This window comes from Nycticebus coucang, chromosome 10, assembly GCF_027406575.1.
Source record: "Nycticebus coucang isolate mNycCou1 chromosome 10, mNycCou1.pri, whole genome shotgun sequence".
NCBI classification, from domain to species: Eukaryota; Metazoa; Chordata; class Mammalia; order Primates; family Lorisidae; genus Nycticebus; species Nycticebus coucang.
The window spans coordinates 125,499,035-125,520,405 of NC_069789.1; the positions used below are offsets into that span (position 1 = coordinate 125,499,035).

At 38.8% G+C, this 21,371-nt stretch overlaps 1 protein-coding gene across 4 annotated transcripts in view; it reads right to left on the minus strand.

Moving 5' to 3' along the window:
- LOC128595890 (zinc finger protein 420) overlaps positions 1 to 21,371 on the minus strand; it is a 34,131-nt gene that overhangs the window by 10,528 nt on the left and 2,232 nt on the right. The window contains exons 2-4 of one of the 4 annotated variants that reach the window (XM_053604982.1): positions 11,256 to 11,330; positions 9,398 to 9,524; positions 3,452 to 3,556 (exon numbers count right to left, since the gene is read on the minus strand). In XM_053604982.1, the coding sequence (XP_053460957.1) occupies positions 3,452 to 3,556; positions 9,398 to 9,524; positions 11,256 to 11,264 (241 nt within the window). In that variant the 5' untranslated portion in view covers positions 11,265 to 11,330. Of the gene's footprint in view, positions 1 to 2,959; positions 3,044 to 3,451; positions 3,557 to 9,397; positions 9,529 to 11,255; positions 11,331 to 21,371 lie in introns of those variants that run through there. The other 3 variants (XM_053604983.1, XM_053604986.1, XM_053604984.1) reach the window with 3 other exon arrangements.

The following is a 21,371-nucleotide window of genomic DNA, read 5'->3' on the forward strand; positions in this document are numbered from 1 at the left end:
GGTGCCCCTGGTAGAGTGCCATAGCATGACAGCTCGCAGCAACCTCAGACTCTTGGGCTCCAGCAATTCTCTTGCCTCAGTCTCCCAAGTAACTGGGACTACAGGCATCCACCACAACGCCTGGCTGGTTTTTTTTTTTTTTTTCTTAAAGACGGGGTCTCACTCTAGCTCAGGCTGCTCTCAAACTCACGAGCTCAGGCAATCCACCCACCTCAGGCTCCCAGAGTGCTGGGATTATAGGTGTGAGCCCCTAAACAAACAACTTGCTCTTAAATAAATAAGCAAACCTAAAACAGAGAAATGAATAAATCCAGTCACAGCAAAGAACAATGTACACAAAGAAAAGCTAAAGATCAGACTATAAGGTGGGTGGGTACCTGTAGCTCAGCGGCTAGGATGCCAGCCACATACAGTGAAGCTGGTGGGTTCGAACCTGGCCAGGGCCTGCCAAACAACAACAGCTACAACAAAAAAATAGCTGGGTGTTGCGGCAGGCGCCTGTAGTCCCAGCTACTCAGGAGGCTGAGGCAAGAGAATCGCTTAAGCCCAGAGTTTGAGGTTGCTGTGAGCTATGACATCATAGCACTCTACCGAGGGTGACAAAGTGAGACTTTGGGCTTGGCGCCCATAGTTAAGTGGTTAGGGTGCTGGCCACACACACCAGGGCTCACAGGTTAGAACCCAACTCCAGCCTGCTTAACAGCAATGACAACTACAATAAAAAAAATAGTGGCTTAGAATCTGACCCCAGCCTGCTAAACAACAAAGATAACTAAAACTAAAAAATAGCCTGACATTATGGCAGGCACCTATAGTCCCAGCTACTTGGGAAGCGGAGGCAAGAGAATTGCTTAAGCCTAAAAGTTTGAGGTTGCTGTGAGCTATGATAGCACAGCACTCTACCAAGGGCGACATAGAGACTGTCTCAAAAAAAAAAAAAGATTAGACTATAATTATATAGGTGACAGACAAAAGTGGTATCAACTTTATCATTAGCATAAAACTAAAAATTACAAAAACACAATATAAAATCCTACAATTAACTAAGGTATTTTTGCATGTTTGTTAATAGAAATAAAAATAAAATTTACAAACCATTTAAATAGTAAAAGCAACTTTGTGTGAAATCCCATGATATTCAATTAAAGTTGTACCCAGAGAACCTCAGTCTTAAATGAATTAGAAAACAAGAAATTAAAAATGAGAGAATTAAAATTTCAAGTCAAGAAGGAGAAAGGAGGGGAAAAAAGTAAAACAAAATAAATAATCTACATAAAAATCAAAAAAATAAATAAATTAGGCATTTAGAAACACTAGAATGATTAGGAAGTGTCTTTGCAGAAGCCTAAGCATTCAGGTAGGAGGTCATAAAACTCAGTAGAGCTGCAGAGCTAGAAGGGTTATTCTGAGAGTGCAGACCAGCACTAGATCCAATCCTGGAAATGGCCCCATTTGGTCTTGAACCCGTGACCCAAACCATCTGCCAAAAGGTCCAGGAGGAATTATGCACACTAATGCCTAGGTGGAGGACCTTTTTTTTTTTTCCTTGCAGTTTTTGCCGGGGGCTGGGCTTAAACTCGCCACCCTGGGTATATGGGACCAGCGACCTACTCCTTGAGCCACAGGCGCCGCCTGGTGGAGCACCTCTTATGCCTGCTGACAGCAGTGGTGGCAGTGAATCTTTAAGTTTCCTTGTTGCTTGGGTCTAGCCTCAGCTGGGGTTCCAGCTCAGAACTACTCATACAATGATGCAAAGGGAGATGTGCCCATCTATATCTCGCAGCCCAGGAGCTGGAGCCTCTGATGGGCTTGCCAACCTCCATCCCCTAACAGATCTTGAGATACCCAAGTCTTAGCTCTGGCCTCTTCTGTTGCAGTTGGGGAAATATCCATCTATATAGAGACATGTGGGACACACACCCATCTGAGCTGAGATGGACTCACAAGCTGCCACCACACAGTAGATCCCAAGGGGCCCCAGCCTCAGCTCTGTCCCCTCCTGCTGCAGTTACAGAACTACCCACCTGTGCAGGGACATTCTGGGAGGCACACCAATTAAGAGCCACCAGGACAGTTTTCTGGGCTTGGGTCACTGTCCAGATTTCTCATAAAAGCCCCAGTATCCTCCTTGGGTCTTCCCCAGGTCCACCCAGGCTAGAGAGCAATGACAACCTTGGAGATCATAGAAGACTCGTAGCAAGCCTAGCCTTAGCATACATTCTAGTGTTGAGATGGCTCAGGGAACCTGAGAATCTGGGAAGGTCTTCTGAAGAGGACCGGCACAGGAAAAGTCAGACTGCAAAGAATGAAATAAATACCTAATCCCTCACTATGCAGACATCATTGCATGTCTACAAGCATTAAGAACATTCAGAGAAATTATGACCTCGTGAAATGAATAAAATAAGGTGGCACAGAGTGACCGTAAAGTGATGGAGATGAGTGATCTCTAAGACAAAAAAATCAAATTAAGTGTATAAAGAAAACTCCAAAGACTTTTAAAAAAATAAGAAAAATTCTAGAGACATGGCCTTGACCCATGGAAGGATGGGATAAAAAATAAACCACTTTACAAAATTTTAACTAGCCAAGGCCTAAAATTCAGAGAAAGAAAAAAACTCTATTTGACCTCAAAGGGAAACAACAAGGAATGTCTCAGTCTTGGCCTGCACTCTCAATGAAGAGGGAAAAAATAGACTGTTCATCATTACACAAGGGCTCCTGTATTTGCAAGAAAAGCAAAGTCAGACCTGTTCCCCAGAAACTGGAATTGAATGATACAAAATATAAGTGCAGGAAATAAATGAAAATATAAGATAAAAACAATGAGAAAGGGATCAGCTTAAAACAAAATCTGGGAAGAATATTAAAACTTCTAGAAACAAAATAACACAATCAAGTACAGTAAAATCTTAATGATAAATCTTAGAAACAGCCAGAGAAAATACAGGTTACTTACAAAAGGAACAATAATGAAACAGACAGCTGACTTCTCAAGAGCATCAATAGAAGCCAGAAAAAGTGGAATAATATCTTCAGAGTGCTGAGGAAAAAATAATTGTCAGTATGGAATTTATATCCAGTTAAATCATCAGGCAAGAATGACACTGAAACAAGTTTACTTTGCAACAAAAAAAGTAAAAACTTAGAGAACTTACTAACAATAAGCCTTCCCAATGTATTTCATGATAAATGACATTATCCCAGAAGGAACGTATGATGGAAGAGGAATAGTGTGCAAATTAAAGGATGATCATATGAATAAATCCACAAACACTGTCATTATGAAATGAAAATACTGCCCAGGAGATTAAAAAGAGAACAAAACTAAAATATCAGGCAACAACAAATTAGAGAAACTGATCAAAGTTGACGCCTTAGTGTTATAATATCCTTTATAATATCTTGGGGGAAGATAGATGTGAATTTTGCCTTTAACTTAAGTACATACCTGTCAAGTGACTCAAACAATGATAAAGTATCAAAATAGGCAGAAATATCCTCAAAATATTTAAATTCACCAGTAATGGCAGAAAAGTTATTCCATTTTTTAAATCTACAAATCAACAAGATACTTTTAAGTGATAATATCCACTAAAAGTATAAAAAAGAACAACACAGTTATACATTGCTGGTACACTTCTGAGGAATTCTGTGACAATGAGTATGTATCTGATGCTTTCTTTTCTTTCTTTCTTTTTTTTTTTTTTTGAGACAGAGTTGTCTTATGTTGCCCTCAGTAGAGTGCCATGGTGTTAGAGCTCACAGAAACCTCAAACTCTTGGGCTTAAGCGATTCTCTTGCCTCACCCTCCCAAGTAGCTGGGACTACAGGTACCTGCCACAATGCCCGGTTATTTTTCTTTTTGCTGTTGTTGTCGTCATTGTTGTTTAGCAGGCCCAGGTGGTGTATGAACCCATCAGCCCCGGTGCATGTGGCTGGTGCCGTAACCACTTAGCTATGGGTGCTGAGCCATCTATCTGATAATTTCTCATGTCTCCATAGAACTTTAAATCATTGACACAGTGGTCACCAATTTATTTAATGTTAGATACTGTCCTTAATGTTTATGCCTTTCAACATGTTGGTCTTAGAATCCTAAGGTGTGGATAGGGCATAAAGTGTATTCTAAGATTTCTGCAAAGCAGAAAGAAAATAAAAAATTACATGTGGATTAAATGTTTTAATATCCCTCAAAATATCTGATATACATTAAATATGTATAATTTTCCAAACATCTTTACAATTAATAGAAATTATAAAACTTCATTTGTATTGAAAATAATTAGGCATGCATGATAAAAATTTAAAGATAACCTTTAAATTATACAAATACTATATGTTTTTATATACTTTTAGTTTTATATTCAAACAAGGGAGAGAATAGAGTTCTAAAAAACAAGACTGCATCCATACCAATTAAGAGGGTTAAGAAAAATAGCCTAGAACATAAAAAGAGGAAACAAGCATAAAATAAAGGAGAAATAAATCCAAATAAATTGGTAATAACAATCTAAATGGAATGAACCTTCAAATTCAAAAAAATAAATTCTCAGATAATTCTATACTGCAGCAGTCATCAAATATTTGAACAACTTAACAATTTTTGAAATATTAACGGTACTCATGTCCCATGTAAGAGATTACTATTTAACTGGCCTGAAGTATGGCCTGGTCTCTGGAATTTTTAAAAAGACCTTAATTATTTCTGAAGTACATATAAATTTGGAAGCCATTTCCATACTGTTTTCCAAAGCAATTATTTCAATTGATCATGCCATCAGTAAGGTATATACAGATCCCTTAAAAACAAAAGCAGCAGCTCTATGAGATAAAGTTCACACTTACAGTTTAGTCATTTAAAACACATAGTTCAATGCATTCCCAGAGTTGTGCAACAACCATCACAATCTAATTTTTTACATTTTATCACCTCAAAAGAAATGCTGATTGTGCCTATTAACAGTCACTACCATTTCCCGACTCCCTATTCTCCACTTTCCCCACCCCTGCCCCATCCCTGGTGCTGGCTAACCAGTTACCGCCTTTGAAGACATTTCAGATATACGCAGTCATGCCACATATAGCCCTTTACATCTGCTTTCTTTCACTTGCCATGCTTTCAAGGTTCATTCATGTTGTAGTATGCATCTGAACTTCATTTCTTTTCATTGCTGAATAGTTTTTCTTTTTTCTTTTCTTTTTTTTTTTTTTTGAGACAGAGTCTCAAACTGTCACCCTGGATAGAGTGCTGTGGTATCACAGCTCACAGCAACTTCAAACTCTTGGGCTTAAGTGATTCTCTTGCCTCAGCCTCCCAAGTAGCTGGGACTACAGGCGCCTGCCACAACGCCTGGCTATTTTTTTGGTTATAGTTGTCATTGTTGTTTGGTGGACTCGGGTTGGATTCGAACCTGACAACTCCAGTGCATGTGGCTGGCGCCTTAGCCACTTGAGCTACAGGCACTGAGCCATTGCTGAATAATTTTTCATTGTAAGAGTACCCAATGTTTTTTCATCCATTCATCAGATGATGAAAGTTTCTGCTGTTACCATTTTGGCTATTGTGCATGGCAAAGTACAGAGCACTTCTGCCTCCAAGTGTTGGGAATGGTTAGTACTGTTAAACTTTTTAAATTTTACCAGTCTACAAACATGTGAAATAATCTCACTACTGTGGTTTTAATTTGCGTTTCCTTTCCTTTAAACTGCCTAGTTGGGTAACTTTTACCAAACTTTTCCATGTTGTTATTTACCTTTCTCACATCAATCTGTAGCGTTTTATATCTGGAACACTAATTCCATTGTTGCCTATGTGCATTGTAAGTATCATCACTCAATTCATGGTTGTCTTTTACTGTCTTTATGATGTCTTTCAATAAAGTTGCTGGTAGAATGGGGACTGCAGACCCCATTCTTGGGAAAGGAAAAGAACCCCCAGAAAAAGAGGAAAACTAAAAAGTAAGCTGAGTTGGAACAAAGAAAAGTCAGCTAGTTTACGTTTAAGCTAGCCATTGCTAGCAAGCTTCTTGCCTTTTCTGAACTTCTAGCCTGTTGGGGATACAGCTTACAAACTCCCTGCTGGGTCTGTGGGAACTCTGAGGAGAGTAATGGCCATAGAAAAGCCTAGGACAAGTCCTAGAAAAAGATAACATCCTGTAGGGCATTTCCTGCCCGTTAAACAGGCAAAGCAGATACCCATTGTAGAGATTTGCATTTGCCTGGGGCAGAGACCAAGGAAGTAGCTCCAGCTCTGAGATTTGGACAGAAGAGCTTATATCCCTTATAGCAGAGGAAAATCCTCTGTGGTGGTGATGGGAGCAAAATGCCTCCCTTCCACTGATCCCTCAGAGGAGATAAAGGCTGATGGCATTTTATTTTACAGAGAACTAGAGGAGCTTAACACCTCCCTAGAAATCTGTGTATGTGACCTCAAGTAGGAGGAGGCTCTCCCAATCAAGGCTCAGATTTCAGATTACTGAAGGCCACCCTTAAGGTTAATTATGATAACAATAGAAGTTGATATGATCAATCCCAGAAACTGCTGATGTCTTTGTTCTCTCCCTCGGCTTACCCTCTGGGCAAATAGACTCTAATAAAAACAGAGTGGAGCAAACACTTGGTGCCATTGCCAGAATCCCACGACAAGCAATGGATCCCTGGCTCCTGCTTTTAATTCTACTCTATGTCTCTGTCTCTCTTTACCATTGCTTCTAACTACATTGTTTCAATCACTGCTAGTTCCCACAGGTCTCAGCAGATGCTGCTCTTGGGGTGGGACCTGGACAAAAGTGAATAAATTCCATGTAGCCAAATTTATCAATCTCCTTTTTTAGAGACAGAGTCTCACTTTGTCACCCTCAACAGAGTGCTGGGGCACCACAGCTCACAGCAACCTCCAACTCCTGGGCTTAGGTGATTCTCTAGCCTCAGCCTCCCGAGTAGCTGGAACTACAGGCGCCCGCCAGAGTGCCCAGCTATTTTTTTGTTGCAGTTCTGCTGGGGCCGGGTTTGAACCCACCACCCTCGGTATAGGGGGCCCGCGCCCTACACACTGAGCCACAGGCGCTGCCCAGGATGCTGGATTTTATCAGTCAAGCACTGCCAGTTTCCACAGGTGTCAGCTGACGCTGCTCTTGGGGTGGAACCCAGACAAAAGTGAATAATTTTCATGCAAATTTATCAATCTTCTTCTTTTTTTTTTTTGAGACAGAGCCTCAAGCTGTCGCCCCAGGTAGAGTGCCGTGGCATCACAGCTCACAGCAACCTCCAACTCCTGGGCTTAGGTGATTCTCTAGCCTCAGCCTCCCAAATAGCTGGGACTACAGGCACCCACCACAACACCCAGCTGTTTTGTTTTCTTTTGCAGTTTGACAGGGGCCAGGTTTGAACCCGCCACCCTTGGTATATGGGGCCAGAGCCCTACTCACTGAGCCACAGGCACCGCCTCCAATTTATCAATCTTTTAATGATTATTTTCAAAAAGAACAGAACCTTTAGAAATAATCTACTTGGTTCTCTTTCAAATCTCTTCCTTTATGAAAATCTACTACTTGTTTTTGTGCTTTCTTTATTCTTTAAACATTTCACCAATAGTTTACATATACATCCAAAATCCCAACATGTGAAGATTTTTGCCACATAATATGTTGCTTCTTCAGATTATCTGTCACTCATCTGTGACCTACTCTTTTGTGGGTTTGATGATCTTTTTGAGCTCACCTTTTGTTGATCTTAATTTCCGAGAATTCTAAAGGCCTCCCACCTTCCTCTGAAGAAAAATCATTTGCTTCAGATAAGAGTGAGAGGGTACCACCTTAGAGAATAAAATTACAAGTCCTTTTTTACTAGTCTCTGTCTTATTAGTCTATGATTCACTTTTCTTTAGACACAATGTTTGTTCCTCCTACAAAGTTAATGACCATACAAGGCCTATTACATGTAGTTAGTACTCCATACTTATCTTAGACATTGGCCTGACTCATGTCCTTGCTTCAGTCAAATCTTTGTTCAACTATTACCTTTTCAGACAGGCTTTTTCTATACTCTACTCATCTAAAACAGCCCACTCCAACTCCCAATTCTTTGCCTACCCTTCTTTGCCTTTATTCATAATGGTTATCATGGACTATTATATTTATTAAATGTGTACATATGTACACACATGCACACAAACATACATGTGTTTTTGTTTCCTTATTTTGTATTTATCCCATAAGAATTTATGTTTTGGTACATCAGAAACATTATCTAAAAGAGCATTATTTCCCCAATGTTTACTTACTACATTACTGGCAGAGAATAGACCCTCAATAACACATTTTGAACATATTTTAGAGAATGGAGACAATGATATAAGTCTAAATTTAAGAAAACAAAACAATCTGGAAAGGAAATGAATCCTGAGTTTACATAAAAGCATTGTCACTGGGGAAAAGGAAAAGCCATTTCCTCCTCTGAAAGTGGGAAGAATTTACAATAAAAGACCAACAGGGAAAGGAAGAAGCAGGGATTAAGTGGATTCCTTCAGGAGACCATGTTGAAAAGCCCTTGCTTTCCTTCTCAAGTCATAGTCCTTTTCCCCATACAGCTTGGGTCTGCAGGGGAGCATGTCAAACAACGACTTCTAAAGCTTTCAGAAAAAAACAAAGAGTCCAGAGACAGTTACATTCCAGTGATGTGAGGCATACAAGGAATAAAGTGATCATCTACTAGAAAAATCACTCATTAAAGTTTTAACTGATATAGATTCCATCCTTGTTAAATGCTACAGGAAAAAACCCCAGTAATTTCTTAAGACAATCACAGGTACATTCCCGGCTATTTTCAAATAAAACATGATTCTAGCATTTTCATTTCATGTAAAAGTCTCAATATGTAATAATCAAGCATATATAAGACAATGTGTTTAGTGTAAGTAATGGACTGTCTTCATTTGAGTTATTAGTGAAATGTACTGATCCACTGTATTCATTAGACAAATGATAGAGCCCTTCTACTCAGAAAAAAAAAAAGCATACATTTCTACATCTATTTTTAAAAATTGTGACAGGGCCTATAAATTATTTTGTGCTCCTCTAGCAGATCTAAAGTGTAACATTAGTTACTCTCTCTTCTCTGACAATAGTCTGAGTGTCCCAGAATTCAAATCTCATCCCCTGATCATTAAGAAAAATAGTAGGAAGACAGGTATTCTAAGGCAGAGTTAAGGCTTTCTGAAGGATAGAGAAAATAAAAGGTATCCTATGAAAACTATTATCTACTTCCAGGAATTTCAAACCATTCCTTTGAGAAGAAGAAATTCATTTAATTACTTATAAAGCAAACTTGAAATAACAGCAGAGAAAGCAGCCATGCCAAAGATAGATCCTGGAATATGAAGAGCAGATAACTTTACCTAGGGACACCAGGTTGTTATAGTTCTCCAACATGACATCTCTATATAAATCCCTTTGAGCCGAGTCAAGGCATTCCCACTCTTCCTGGGAGAAGTCAATGGCAACATCCCTGAATATCACTGATCTCTGAAACAACAAACACAATATTAATTATGGAAAGAAAACATTTTTTCAATGGAGCAGGACACGATGGGAAATAGTCCACAAAGGAAGCAACATATCAAACAGTCTGGGAACTATCAACATGCTCCTGATTACTCCTATTGCTGTACATATTTTCTGCATATAGAACATTTCTTTATATAGATGAGTCTACAATAAAGTAAATGCAATACCCCAATTAAAAGAAACAGCATATCAAAGCATCCTGTATAGTACAGTATGCATGTTGTCTATAATACTTTCTCAACAAGTATGTTTCTCTTCTCTAATGAAGGAATAAGAAAAATAATTGGAGAAAATTTTCTGTAAAATCTTATAAAATAATATTTGTATAAAATTAAAGAATTTATTGAACCCTTAGATTCCTCATTTCAGAGTACATTACATCATAAGCATTTTCCTTGTCACCAATAATTTAGTGATAGGCTACAGAATAGTTCCGTATAATGAAAATATATTTAACTTAATGCTCATACTCAGCCACTTTAGGTTATATAAAAATGTCATAGATATTTCTTAGTTCTGAGAGTTATAATTCTCAACAACTCATGAAGGTGAACGATGATCTTTCTTGTTGCTATTAATCATTTGTAAATGTAACTTTCCCTCATTCTAAGCAGTAGAAAGGTGGAAAACATAATCTAAACTTACACATTCAAGATGAGGACATAATGCTGAATGCCAAAATGATTCATATTATTGGTATTCATAATCCTGCATCCATGGGGAAGATCTTTCTCTGTTCAGCAGTCTCTAGTCATGTTCCTAATCTTCAAAGCTCATAAAAGCTCATGCCACATATTGAGGCAATTCCTATCTTGTTAATAAGGGAAACTTACGCCTAAAGAGAAGTTCAAACTGTTTTTGTGTGTTACCATCCTTCTACCTTAAAACATTAGGGGATTATGCTTTTATTACAGTGTTCATAGTCAAAGATGCTTAACAGATTGTTAAATAAGTGTGTAGGGGTGGCACCTGTGGCTCAGTGGGTAGGGCGCCAGCCCCATATACCAAGCGTGGCGGGTTTGAACTTAGCCCCAGCCAGCTAAAACAGCAGTGACAACTGTAACAAAAAATAGCAGGGTGTTGTGGTGGGCACCTGTAGTCCCAGCTACTTGGGAGGCTGAGGCAAGACAATCACCTAAGCTCAAGAGTTGAAGGTTGCTGTGAGCTGTGACATCAAAGCACTCTACCGAGGGCGACAAAGTGAGACTGTCTCAAAAAAAAAAAAAAACAAAAAAGTGGGGCAGCGCCTGTGGCTCAGCGGGTAGGGCGCCGGCCCCATATGCCGAGGGTGGTGGGTTCGAACCCAGCCCCGGCCAAACTTCAACAACAAAAAAAATAGCCAGGCATTGTGGTGGGCGCCTGTGGTCCCAGCTACTTGGGAGGCTGAGTCAAGAGAATCGCCTAAGCCCAGGGATTTGGAGGTTGCTGTGAGCTGTGTGACGCCACGGCACTGTACCGAGGGCGATAAAGTGAGACTCTGTCTCTACCAAAAAAAAAAAAAAAAAAAAGTGTGTGGATACACTTAAGGAAGACACTCATTTGGATGGGATATTTTGGGCAGCACATTTCTGAGGGGAGGAAAGAAGCTTTAGGAATAACAACTACAAACATACGCGTGCGCGCGCGCACACACACACACACACCATATAAAAAAGTAACTGAAGAGGTCACAAAGAAACAGTAATTTACCTGAGCCATGATTTTTAGAACTGCAAGAAATGATCAGTCCTCTTCTGGGTTCCTATCTTAAGAGAAGTGCACAGTCTGGAGAAGGTAGAGATGGGGAGGAAAAAACAACCTTAAGATCAGGGATTTTCTGCACAGCCACAAATGATTAAGTTAGGGTTATTGCTTTCTTCCTCCTTTCTTGTCCTCCCAACCCAAAACACACACTAAGGGGAATAGATATAAGTAGTGGTTCTTTTCCTATTCAAAAGCAATGCTCTCTATTTGGGTGTTGTGGGGGAGTAACTGTAGTCCCAGCTACTTGGGAGGCTGAAGCAAGAGAATCACGTAAGCCCAAGAGTGAGGTTGCTGTGAGCTGTGATGCCCCAGCACCCTACCAAGAGCAACAAAGTTGAGACCCTGTCTCAAAAAAAAAAAAAAAAAGCAATGCTCTCTAGACACAAAAAGAAACAAAACTCATATGTAATATGATACATCTATGTATAGTATATAAAAATGGAAATAATGAACAACTTACTATTTCAATGCATTAATGATCATAGACAACTACACAAGGCATAAATAACGAAATGCGTATGCTCACAACCATTTATAAAACAATCATATAAACTAAATGTTGACACCTTTTATTTATATTTGACATTCTGAAATAAAGGCTACATATACTTGTGTGTTTTGTTCATATTTATGTACAGAATAAACAGAAATACGTTATCTACAAATGAAGGTTTCTTTAAGTATTTACTATTTATTGGCAAGTCAAATATTGCAATCAGTATTGCCAATAATACTGTGACTTTTTGAAATGGCCAAAAATACATCAGGAAATTTCTTAAATAAAGTATAACTTTTTCTCAATGAAGCCATGGTTACATTCCGGGAAGAAACATGTATTAGTAAAATCATCCAATAATAGGAAAATAGATAAATTCAGCAATTTGAAATGATCATGCAAAAAATGCTTTATGTGAGTTTTTAGATCCAGATAATTATAAACACCTTTTTTCCAGCTATGTTTTATTATTTTGCAAATCATAGACGATTCTTTAGTATACACTAGAGGGCAACTAGATTAGAAGCTGGCAAACTATTATCCACCAATTATTCTGGAAACTATATAAAGTTTTATTGGAGCACACTTGTAGTCATTCATTTACATATTGTCTTTTGCTATTTTCACTCTACAGCAGATGAATAGTTGGAACAGAGATCATATGGCCCATCAAGCCCAAAATATTTACTGTCTGGCCCTTTACAGAAAAGTCTGGGTAACCCCTAATCTAGATCTATGACCTCAGTCCTTTAAAAGCCAAAGCCTTTATCCTCAGCCTATTTACTTTAACATTCAAAGGTATCCAGATGTATTTCCACTATATGCTCTAGACTAGGGAGAAACACTGCCCTTGGAGAACCATTGGTACAAGTGCTCAATATTTAACTCAACATAATTACACATGTAGAAATCTGTAATAAATAATTGTGCCTATCCTAGCAACCCAAACATAATTCAGGTAAGATGGAAAAGCACAATTTCATTTAAATTCATCACATAGCTGGGGATGTAAATTTAAATAACAAACTCCAGAAAGTGCCAAGAGATATACAATATATGGTGGCCATAAAGTTTGTGTGCAATTTTAAATAGTGTGCAACTGCACAGAGACTTTATGGTCACCTGTATATGGATGCTCCCATCCTGGCAGGGCTAAACTTAATTATATTAACAATAATCTAACTATTCCAATAGAAAAGCAGTGTTGAGATAAGATAAAAAGCAAGTTCCAACTATATGGTCTTTATAAGAAATACATTTTAAGGGTGGTGCCTGTGGCTCAGTGGCTAGGGTGCCGGCCCCATATACCATGGGTGGCAGGTTCGAACCCAACCCCAGCCAACCTGCAACAACAACAAGAAATACATTTTAAATATAAAGACACAGATAGGTTGAAAGTAAAATGGTAAGAAGAACATACCATACAAATACTAAGCAAAAGAAAGCTTGTGTGCCTATATTTATATAAGACAAAATAGACTTCAAGAAATTAGCATGAGAGATAGAGGATCGATTAATTCAGATTTAACAATAAAGCTTCCAAATATTTGAAGCAGCCGGGCGCGGTGGCTCACGCCTGTAATCCCAGCAATGTGGGAGGCTGAGGAGGGAGGATTGCTTGAGCTCAGGAGTTTGAGGCTTGTCTGAGTGAGAGTGAGACCCCGACTCATGGAAAAAAATGGAAAAACCCAGCGGGGCGCCGCAGCGAGCGCCTGTAATCCCAGCGGCTTCGGAGGCTGAGGCAGCAGGATGCCCACAGCCCGAGTCTGAGGATGCAGTGAGCTACGATGCCATTGCCCTCTGCTCAGGGCATAGAGTAGAACTCTGTCTCGACAAAGAAAAAAAATATATATTTGAAGCAAAAATTAACAAAAGTAAAGAAAAAAGAGAGAAAACAAAAGAGTTGGTAATGTTAACACTTTTCGCTCAGTAATTGATACAAGTAGATTAAAAAAAAGTCAGTAACAGTATAGAGCTATACATCACTCTGTCAAGCAGCCTGACCTAACTGATACACATATAGAATACCATTCTCAACAGCTGTGTTGAAGTGGAGCGAGCTGAGCTGCAAAGTATGAGAACAGCCAATTAAGACAAGCCTTTTATCACTTACTAATCACGTAATATAAGAAGCTAACTCAGAAAAGTGCTGAGAATGCCAGTGTTTCATGCTCCCTCCCCATGCAATAGCACAGGTCAGGTAGATCAGTGTAAATGTGGTAAATCAATGCTGAGGGAACACATAACAAAACCTCCTGTTATTCATTTTATGGACTGACTGCATGGGGACAGGAAGATGAGGAAAGGGTTAGCAGTAGGAAAGTACTAAACAGTTGAGTCAGAGTGGAGAAAAGTCATCTACAAAGTATTCCCTCCACCTCCCTAAATAAGGATGTTTTGGCAGAGGCTCCTGTAAAAAGGCCTCCTAATGGAAGTGCCTGGGCTAGGAATATAAAAACACACAAAAGCAAGGCTGGTCTTTGGGGCTTGAGTCCTGAACTGCAACTCCCTTTGGAGACTACAGCACTGGATGTGTACCATGTCAGCTGTGAGGAAGGCAACTTTGCCCTGAGTGGCCTGCCACAGTTGCTGTTGGTGGAGTATTAAAGTGACATAGGATGACTCAGCACCAGTAGCTCAGTGGTTAGGGCATTGGCCACATATACCCAGTCCGGCCTGCTAAACAACGACAACTACAACCAAAAAATAGCTGGGTGTTATGGCAGGCGCCTATAGTCCCAGCTACTTGGGAGGCTGAGGCAAGAGAACAGCTTAAGCCCAAGAGTTGGAGGTTGCTGTGAGCTGTGATGCCACAGCACTCTACCAAGGGTGACATAGTGGGGACTCTGTCTCAAAAAAAAAAAAGAAAGCTGACACAGGATTTCACTCTTCAATACCAACTGCACATGGAAAGGTCATGAATATAAACCAAATGCTGATCATAAAACAAGTATCAATGAACATTAAAAAGTGGAATTATACAGTTTATCTGATTTTTGTCCATATTATTATTAAATTAGAAAGTTATAACAAGAGGTTTAGAAGAATCCACAAACATTTGGAAATTAAACACACTTCTAAATAACCCATGGGCCAGAGAATAAATCACAAAAGGCATTAGAAAATATGTTGAGGCGGAGGCAGGAGAATCACTTGAGCCCAGGAGTTTGAGGTTGTTATGAGCTGTGATGCCACAGCACTCTACCCAGGGTAATAGCTTGAGGCTCTGTCTCAAAAAAAAAAAAAAGAAAAGAAAAGAAAAAAGAAAACATGTTGAGCTGTGTGACTATGGAAACATACTTATCAAATTCTGTGGGCTATAGCAAAAGCAGTATTTAGAGCAAAGTTTAAATATTATATTAGAAAAATCATTTAGGCTCCCACCTTAAGAAGCTATAAAAAGAAGAGGAAATGGGGCGGCACCTGTGGCTCAGTCGGTAAGGCCCCAGCCCCATATACCGAGGGTGGCGGGTTCAAACCCGGCCCCGGCCAAACTGCAACCAAAAAATAGCCGGGCGTTGTGGCAGGCGCCTATAGTCACAGCTGCTCAGGAGGCTGAGGCAAGAGAATCGCTTAAGCCCAAGAGCTGGAGGTTGCTGTGAGCTAAGTGAGGCCATGACATCTACCGAGGGCCATAAAGCGAGACTCTGTCTCTACAAAAAAAAAAAAAAGAAGAGGAAATGAAGCCTAAAGCAAGAAGAAAAGAAATAAGTACAAAATCCACAATATAAAATAAATTATAATAGAGAATATTAACAAACTCAAAAATTGTTTTTTTCAAAGATTAATATAACTGATAACTCCCGAGCAAGTCTATGAAGAAAAAAATCAGCAAAACAGCACTGGTGTATACATTTTATAGGCATTAACATCATAATACAATTCTATGTCAATAAACTTGGCAATTTGAATGATATGGATAAATGCCTTAAAATAAAAATTGCCAAAAATCACACAGGAACAAACAGAAAACACAAATTACCTCACAAATGTCAAAGAAATTGAATTTGTATTAAAATAAACAAAAATTGGCCATAGAGAATGCCCACTTGGCTTTACCAGTAAATTCTATCAATATTTAAGTCAGATATAATATTATTCTCACAAATTTTTTCAGAAAATAGAAAAATTAAAACAAAATAGAGAAAGGAGAAAGCACTTTATTCTACATTTTGAAGCCCAATACATCACACTAAGACCTAACAAAGATATTTTTAGAAAAAAAGTATAGCTTAATATCCTTCATGAACTCAGATGACACAGAAAACTACAAATATTATCAAACCAAAATCGTGTTTTATAATATAAAACAAAATTGAATCAAAATGATAAAAATTCCTAAGAACCAAAAGCAAAATGAAACAAACTTATGTCTACATAAAGCTAGCAAGTTAAACAGAAAAGAAGTGTTAGTTCAAGGAATTTTAAAATAAGTCGCTTTGACATAGTTTCCTATTACAACATAATCTACTGACAAAAATACCTACAAACTGTTTCTTCAGGCTGATCTAGTTATACTGCTACAAATAATATTGGCATTGTTAGTCTAAAAGTAATATATGAAGATATCCTGAAATGATTATACACACATACACACAGATTAATAAGTATGTAATTATCATAGTTATCATTGGAGATTACGATTTTCAAAGTAAAAGAAAATAAAATAAAAGACATTAAGTAAAACACTATAATATTTTCACTTAATTGGAAATACCAGTATAAACTCAGAATTTATTTTTCTCCTTCTGAAAGGTATGAATTGAGGCCAGGCACGGTGGTTCACACCTATAGTCCTAGCACTCTGGGAAGCTGAAATGGACAGACTGCTTGAGCTCAAGTGTTTAAGTCCAGTCTGACCAAGAGTGAGAACCCAGCACTACTAAAAATAGAAAAACTAGCGAAACGATGAGGCAGGCACTTGTGTACCAGTTCCTCAGGAGGCTGAGGCAAGAGGATCGCCTGAGCCCAGGAGACTAAGGTTGCTGTGAGCTATGCTGAAGATGCTACAGATAGGTAATCAACAAAATCCTTAATATGGGTATGTCTAGCAAAAAACTGTTTCTCCAACAAATAAAATATTAAAAAAGAGAAAAAAACAAAAGAACCTATAGATTAAAAGATATTACACTACTACAATAAATATTAATAGACATTGGACAGGTGCAGTGGCTCACGCCTGTAATCTTAGCACTCTGGGAGGTTGAGGCAGGTGGATTGCCTGAGCTCAGAGAGATATCTCATCTCTAAAAATAGCTGGGCATTGTGGCGGGCGCCTGTAGTCCCAGCTACTTGGGAGGATGAGGCAAGTGGATCACTTGATCCCAAGAGTTGGAGGTTTCTGTGAGCTGTGACACCATGGCATTCTACCAAGGGTGACAAAGTGAGACTCTGTCTCAGAAACCAAAAAATATTACTAGACATGGTCTCAATCTTGACTTTAACAAACCATAAAAAACATTTATAGAGAAGGGGGAATCTGGAACTAGCTATTTCATGACATTAAGAGCATACTAAGTGCTTTCCTTTTTAGTAGTTATGATACAATGATTGTGTTTTTTATTTTTAATTTAAAAGTTCTTATCCTTTACAGATATGTATTAAAATACTTAAGAATGAAATAATAGGACAGGTGCTGTGGCTCACACCTATAATCCTAGCATTCTGGGAGGCTAATTTGGGTGGATTGCCTGAGTTCAAGAGTTTAAGACCAGCCTGAGCAAGAGTGAGACCCCTCATCTCCAAAAAACAAATATAGCCAGGTATTGTAGTCAGTGCCTGTAGTCCCAGCTACTTGGGAGGCTGAGGCAAGAGAATTGCTTGAGCCCCACAGTTTCAGGTTCCCGTAAGCTATGACACCGACAGCACTCCACCCCAGGCAGCAAGGTGAGATTCTGTCACAAACAAACAAAGCTGGGCGTTGAGGTGGGTGCCTGTCGTCTCAGCTACTTCGTAAGCTGAGGCAAGAGGATCGCTTCAGCCCAGAGTTTGAGGATGCTGTGAGCTATGATGCCACAGCACTCTACCCAGGGTGACAAAGTAAGACTCTCAAAAAAAAAAAATGAAATTAGGGCAATCTGTTTAGGACCCCTTCATGTTGGAAGCTTTCATATCTTCTAATAAACTATCAATATATTGCTAAAAACAAAAAATGAATGAAATGATATACCTGGAATTTACTTCAGATAACCTGTTTGATGGGTGTGGGGGCAATGGAAGGTAGGGGAAATAGTGGAGCTATAGATGCAATATGTTCAGCCATAAATTGATATGTGTTGAAGCTGAGTGATGGGTAGGGCATATAAGGAGATATTATACCACACTTTTTACTTTTTACTTCTGTATATATGTTAATTTTTCCCTCAAAATAAGAAGGTTAGAAAAAAATGTTCTGAAGGGTGGATTCCACATATGAATAGTGATTAATTTCAGAGGATGGTTTTCCAGTAAATGTTATTTTCTTCCTTTTGTCCTCCCGCCCCCCATTTTTACTCATTTATTTTTTTTTTTTTGAGACAGAGTCTCACTATGTTACCCTCAGCAGAGTGCAGTGGCATCACAGCTCACAGCAACCTCAATTTATGGGCTTAAGTGATTCTCTTGCTTCAGCATCTGAAGTAGCTAGAACTATAGGTGCCCGCCACAATGCACCTTTTGTTGTAGTGGTCACTTTTTTGTTATAGTTGTCACTGTTGTTTGGAAGGCCTGACCGGTTCAAACACACCAACTCTGGTGTGTGTAGCCGGCACCCTAGCCGCTGAGCTACAAGTACCTAGCCTTTCCCCCATTTTAAACCTCTGCCAACATACAAGTACTATTTGGTACCGGAAAACAAGAAAATAACAACTTCCTGAAATTCTAAACAAGAACATGCAATAGATAAAAAAGCATTCTCATTATATTTGGAGAAAAAATAATATTTAACAGTATAAACTCTAAGAAACTTTTTTTGAAGTAATGGAGGAAAAAATGGGAAAGGAGAAAAATGAGGAAGTACACCAACTATTCTATTACTCAGGGGGGTTTGATTCAAGTAGAACTTATGCAAAAGAATTAAAAGTAAGCCACTTCTACAAATTTGCCCCCAAAATAAACTTCCACAAATAGAGACCACATACAGTTATTGATTGCTGCATTATGTAATGGCAATATATTGGGAAAAAAACAATGCCCACCCATTGGAGACTCATTAAACAGTGTATTACACTCACACAGTAAAATATACAGCTATAAAAATGAATGAGGAAGACCTCTTTAGGTCCCTATAGCACTCTATAGGATATACGAGATGTGTGAAAATGAAAAAGAAGGCACAGAACAATTTACATAGAATGCTCCCTTCCAATTAAGAATGGAGAGAGGGCAGCGCCTGTGGCTCAAAGGAGTAGGGTGCTGGCCCCATATGCTGGAAGTGGTGGGTTCAAATCCAACTCCAGCCAAAAACTGCAAAAAAAAAAAAAAAAAAGGAATGGAGACAATAAGCCAAGTGGGGTGGCACACCTGTAGTTCCAGCTACTTAGGAGGGTAAGGCAAGAAGATTGCTTGAGCCCAGGAGTTTGCCCTGCACTCTACCCTGGAAGACAGAGTACAACCTCATCATAAAAAAAAATGGAGAGAAGCTCGGCACTTATAGCTCAGTGAGTAGGGCGCCAGCCACATACACGGAGGCTTGTGGGTTCCAGCCCAGCCCGGGCCTGCTAAGCAACAATGACAACTACAACAAAAAAATAGTCTGGCGTCGTAGTGGGTGTCTATAGTCCCAGCTACTTGGGAAGCGGAGGCAAGAGAATTGCTTATGCCCAAGAACCGGAGGTTGTTGTGAGCTGGGACGCCACGGCACTCTACCGAGGGCGACATAGTGAACTCAACTCTGTCTCAAAAAAAAAAGGGAGAGAATAAAAATTGCATACATATACATACACAAACAGTTACATGAACACATAAAGCACTTAAAATAAAAAAACAGAAGAAAAAGCAAAGAGAAGTACAGGTAGTTATCTACAGAAGGAAGGAAGCAGTGGGGAGGGGACAGGAATGGATAGGCAACGTCTCCAAAAATCACAGTGTTCTACAGCTTTTTTTTGTTTTTCTATGTTTGTTACAGTTTTTGGCCGGGGCGGGTTTGAACCCCCCACCTGCAGTACATGGGGGCGGCGCCCGACTACTTGAGCCACAGGCACTGCCCAGTGTGTTCTACAGCTTTGATTGTGGAAAATGGTAAATGCTCTATTAAATGTGGAACGCAAGATAAAAACAAAGGATCCTCACTGTGTCTCAAGTTGGTAACTTAACCATTTGAAAGATGTTATTATACTGTATTTAAGACCCAACAATTTGATTTTAGACCAAATAATACTGGGCTACATCCTATTAAACTCCAAGAGGTCTTGATTGTTTTTCTGTATTCATAAGACTGATATTGTTATTTTGAAACTCCATCAATTCTAAAAGGAAGAAAAGAAAGAAAGGAAATAAGGAACAGATGGGACATATATAAAACAAATGGCAAGATGATGCATTTGAACCAAACTGTATCAATAATCCTACATGTAAAAATGAACTAAATTTTCCAATTAAAAGATGGAAACTACCAAATGGGATAAAAACACAAGCCCTAATTATATGCTGCCTACAAGAAATGCACTAAAAATACCAAAATACAATAAGTTAAAAGACAAAGGATGTTTAAAAGATACACAATGCTAACACTAATCAAAAGAAAGCTGGAGTGACTACATGCAAGTATCAGGCACAGTATGTGTTGAGAGCAATGACTACTACGAAGGATAATGAAGATGATAAAGCAGTCAATTTATCAGTATGACATAAAATCTAAAACACTTATGTGCCTAATAACAGAGCTTCAAAATACACCAAGCAGAAAGTGATGGAAACTACAAGGAGAAAGAGAGAAATCCAACAAACAAAACCAGTAGCAGAGGTCCCCAAACTTTTTAAACAGGGAGCCAGTTGACTGTCCCTCAGACTGTTGGAGGGCCGGACTACAGTTAAAAATAAACAAACAAAAACTATGAACAAATTCCTATGCACAGTGCACATATCTTATTTCAAAGTAAAAAAACAAAACGGAAACAAATATAATCACACCGCCTCATGTGGCCCGCAGGCCGCAGTTTGAGGACCCCTGCGAGGCACAGAAGATTTAAACAACACTATCATCCTACCTGACCTAGTTGACATTTATAGAACACTCCACTCCACTACAGCAGAATACACTCTTGAAAGTATATATGGAAAATTTACTAAGAGACATCCAATTCTGGGTCAGAAAACAAATCTTAATAAATTTAAAACGATTCCAGTCATACAAACTGTATTCAAGAAACACAATGGAATGAAATTAGAAATCAGTGAAAACAGAACTTGGGAAGATCTTCAAAATATCCAGTAAATCAAAGAAGAAACCAAAAGCCAAATTAGAAAGAATCTTGAACTGAAGGCAGAATCAATGGAACAAGATTGGAAAGTAACGTTTGAGATGGGCGTATGATAGTTCATTACATTTTTGTATATACATTTAAATATTTTAATACATAGGTAAAAAA